The sequence below is a fragment of the Pinus tabuliformis genome, chromosome 8, assembly GCF_031772625.1.
Source record: "Pinus tabuliformis cultivar Carrire ecotype Pingquan chromosome 8, CPIR1, whole genome shotgun sequence".
Taxonomy (NCBI): Eukaryota; Viridiplantae; Streptophyta; class Pinopsida; order Pinales; family Pinaceae; genus Pinus; species Pinus tabuliformis.
Window position 1 is genome coordinate 1,294,019,675 of NC_142294.1, and position 4,613 is coordinate 1,294,024,287.

The 4,613-nt window shown below is 35.6% G+C and overlaps 1 protein-coding gene across 1 annotated transcript; it reads right to left on the bottom strand.

Moving 5' to 3' along the window:
* Nucleotides 1-2,468: 2,468 nt before the first annotated feature.
* Nucleotides 2,469-3,856, bottom strand: LOC149240196 (uncharacterized). The gene is made up of 2 exons (XM_089367272.1): nucleotides 3,198-3,856; nucleotides 2,469-3,050 (listed from the first exon to the last, which is right to left on the bottom strand). Exons 1-2 carry the CDS (start codon nucleotides 3,738-3,740, stop codon nucleotides 3,036-3,038), a joined length of 558 nt encoding a protein of 185 aa, XP_089223398.1. The 5' UTR covers nucleotides 3,741-3,856; the 3' UTR covers nucleotides 2,469-3,035.
* Between the last annotated feature and the right edge of the window lie 757 nt (nucleotides 3,857-4,613).

Below are 4,613 nucleotides of genomic sequence, written 5' to 3' on the forward strand. Positions count from 1 at the left end.
GGAATGGTTGGTGTATGGATTGATTTATAGGTGATTTAAGTAGTGCTTTTAGGATTTAGAAAAACTATTGCATTTCTTAATTCTACTTATTATAACCCTACGAGCAATGAGAGAATGGCCAAATCAATGTGAAAATTGGAGAGAAACAAATGGTTTTGAGTATTTTTTTGTTAATGGAATGAAGTGTCATATCTTTTGTGTATGAAGTCTCTATGTACATGATCATTGAAGATTCTTAAAATATGGAACTAGTAGAATTAAGTTCCTATGTTTGTGAATTGGGAAGAGAAATCTTATTGAATGTTTAGTGAAATTAAATTTACTGAATGTGTTAAATGATGGAGACCACGAATAATTGGTTAAAATGAGAGATTTGCAGTTAAATTCCTTGTGAATTTTGTATTGAATTTAGTTATGGGTTATGTTGAGATTGTATGGAGATCCTAAGTAGAGACCAGGAAGATGAGTCATAGCAGGAAGTTATCAAGTGGTATTAGAGCACAAAAGATCCTTGCATGTAGTCTAGAGGATAAGTAGTGGAAGAAGGTACAAGGGATTGAAGATCTGGTAAGATATTTGTCTTCTCTGTGTAGGTGACAACAAAGGAAGGTGAGAATGTTTGTGATAGCCTAGAGAAAAGAGTGCTTGAAGGTTTCCAAAGAAGACAACCAGCATGATGAAAGACCCCTAAACTCATGAGAAAGTTTGGTGAGATATCCTGTAGCAAGGTGGAGAGTTGTTATTCCATAGGCGTGTTGCAACTCACGAGTTGAATTTTTTATGAGAAGACCATAAAGCATATGTGAAGGAGGTCATAAATTTTTGTACCTTGGGATTCTTATAGGGAACCATCAATCCATCCTCTAAAAAAACCAACAAGAATGAGTTATGGAAAACATAACTGTCAAAAGGTAGGATAATATCTATTTTGTAAAAGATTAAAAGCATGAAAAATCAGATTTGTGACGAATCTTAGAAATTTGTTGAGAGCTTTGTGGAGAATATCATGTTGAAAGCTTTATGGAGAAGATCGTGGATTTTGAAATAATCCATGATATTTTAATTTTATAATATAAATTGTAAACATGTGTTTGTATAGACGGTGACCATTAGAATGAATATCTCGCTAACCAAGGTGCCAATAGATGCTATGTAATAGTATAGTGGGTTTAATTAATAAAATTTGATTTCTGCTTTATGTAATTCTATGTGTGTGAATAATGGGTTGATATTTTGATGGCTTGATGGAGAGATGGTTTGAATTTGTTTGATGGATTAACGCCGCATGTAATGACTATGTGAGTCGAACATGAATTGATATTGCATGCATATATAGGACAAAGTGCCCAACAAAAAAGCATAGTAGACCCATAACCCACAAGTACAAGATCAAACGCACTGCCAATAAAAAAGCATAGTGGACCCATACCCACAACTACAATATCGAACCCACTGCCCAACAAAAAATCGTAGTAGACCCATAACTCACAAGCACGAGATTAAACCCACTGCCTAACAAAAAAGCGTAGTGGACCCATACCCTAAGTCCACTGAAAATATGGAAGATGATAAACCCCAATTTTGTTTCCACCAAAACCGACATCTATATATATAGATGGAGATAATCCAAGACCGACGTGTGTGTATATATATATTCGTCACAGTTCTGCATTTGATTTAGAGACAGTATATATATATATATATATATATATATATATATATATTCGTCACAGTTCTGCATTTGATTTCGCGTCTCTATGGGTGACCCATTTTACATTTCACACCAATCATAGAAAAACTCAAAGATGTTTTATATATATATGAATTAACATCAAAAGTGGTCAACAGTCAGAACTGAGAGTTAAATTGAAGTTTTTAAATCCTGCGTTAGTGACTACCTTCTTGCAAATCTGGAGAAGTAATAGGACTTGCAACATTCATCAAGAAATATCAGATATTGGGATTATATCGTAAATTTTGTTTGGTTTTTTTCGTTATTTGCTTTGAGCATTCATTGTATTCAGATTTTTCAACAATGTGTAGATTCACGATATTTATTTAATGGTGAAGGGAGATCATTCGAGGTATACTAGTCATAGTAGCAAACAAAACCTCTCCTTTCCCTTTGTGTTATAGCTCTAAAATTTCAATCCAAAAACTTTTATAAAATCAGATAATTATTATTCTAAATGATTTGTATCATTATTCTAAATGATAGATAATTATTATTCTAAATGATCTGTATCATTATTCTAAGTGATTTGTGTCATATGTATCGTTCTTTACCAATAAAAACAAAATTACAACGCAAATTAAAAATCCTTCTAAAGATGACCATGATTAACATTCAAATTTAAATAAAACAACAATGTAGCCTAGCTGTAGAGCTTCTGATACAAAGTTTTGGTTGTGCATAGTCTTCATAGTATTGGAAGGAACTGAGTTTTTAAGAAGCAAAATGCAGCTTCTGTATATAAACTTTTACAGTATTGGAAGGAACTGAGTTTTTAAGAAGCAAAATGCAGCAAGCATCGTTGAAATCAGAGATAGCAAATTGACATTGATTTTTGTTGCATTGAGTTGCTTTCATAAGAGCAAAAGGTAGGCAAAAGCTCATTTTCCCACAAATTTCATCTGGCGGAACTATCTGAATCCTAATTTTCTGAAAGTTGAAACTTAGTTCAACGTAAACCCTGCACGAGAATAAACCCCAGCGCTAATAGGGAATACGTACCTCTGGAGGAGACCCGGGCGGTCTAGCAAACCCGGTCACGTTAAATGAAAGGAGAATAGAACAACTCTTAACTTTAAAATGACATTAAAGGTTGACGACATTACATAGATCGGAGATAATAACGATCTTGGGCCACGCCACGATAACATAACAATAGAGGATGCAAATAACGGACAGAAAATAAAATAATGTCTAGGCGACCCGGTTGGCTGACGACGATAATGAGCCACGCAATGTAGCTTGGAATGGACGACTATGACGAGCCACGCAAAATGATAGCTTGAAACTGAGTACGACGCCACTATGTGGATCCGGGCTGCAAAAAGCAATCCATATTCAGCTATACAGGAAAGAAATGTTGAAAAAGATTAAAGAAAAACAGATGAGATGACGAGAAAGATTCAAGAAAGAATAGAAAATAATATTATATTTTGGAGAAATTAATTAGAAATGAGCGGAATACCTTCAAATCTGAGGGTTGTGCCATCCTTCTATTGAAGCGTTTGAGGAGAGATTTCCGTCTTGTCGAGACGTCCCAATCCCAACCATTTGGATAAAATAGATTGCTGTAGTCCAACACCAACTGCTTCAAGGGAATTGGGTCGGTAAGTTGTTGGAAGCGCTCGTCATCATCCGCTATATAATAATAGCAGGTATCATGTGTACACTGGATGGTGCGGGCGCAGTCCACCACCACAGTGCAACGCCGCGGCCAATAAAAAATTAGAAGGCTGAGGTTTTCACAGCCCCAGTCATTCTCCACGAAATCTTGAAAGGAGATAAATACGTGCAGCCTTTCCTCCTGTTGAGAAATGCTCCACCCCATCTCCTTTTTCCACCGGATCTCCAGGGGTATCCGACTTATAAAGTACACCCAGCGGTCCAAGTGAAGCAAAACCAGTTCTTTTACAAGGTTTGGGGCTTTTAAAAAACCGTCAATGTCAGGATCTTCATGACATTGGGACAACCATCTCTTGCGTTTCTGCTCCTCCATTGGCATTGCCATTGACTTTCTGTTCTGTGGATTTCCTCTTTCTCTTCCTTTCCGTTTCTTGGATTTCTCTCCCTTCGTTCTTCGTTTTTGTTCAGTGGATTTCTCTCCGTCTTCGTTTGAGATGTAAATGTATATCACAGAATAGATGTATGCAGAGTTCATGAGTTGGATCACTATGCAATTATGAAATCCCTCCAAATTCCAATGAAAGAAAAAGTCGTCCGTGTTTTTATAAGCTAAAAATAGAAAGGGTATGTACGCAAATTATGATTTGACAACGTAAGTATTGAAAATTATGATTTCCAAGACAAATACAAAAGAGAGTTATAATGAATTAAAATGGGAAATGTTATAACTAAAAAAATATTGATTAATTTTTTATAACAAGACAATGAGACTCAACATTTCTGTAAGCCTCTGAAGCAGCCTATTCCGAGAGGAAACTCCGAAAGCTTCATTTCATGATTGACAAACCAAATTGCAAACGGCACTTGGCATTTAGCTTTTTTTAATGGCAATAGACATCTCAGAACCTCTTATAGTAAAGCCATTGTAGATGAAATTCTGGATAGATAATACATCTAGTTATGGATACATTTTCCTATCATAAATAGGAGTGTCTGATTTGGACTTTAAAAACAAATGCAATTTGATATGACAAATCCAACACCAGATAACAGATGAAGTTTCTAAGACAGTGATAGAGAGACCTCGCTATGCAAACGAAGACAGAGCTTTATATGAAATATGCAAAACAACCGCATGGAATTATGGACCACACAGTCTAATAGCAATAATAGTTAGTCATTGAAATGTGCTTGGGACAAATTACAGAAAGAAGATCTTGAGCTGAAAGAGAAAGATCAAAAGGCAATTGAGGTTACC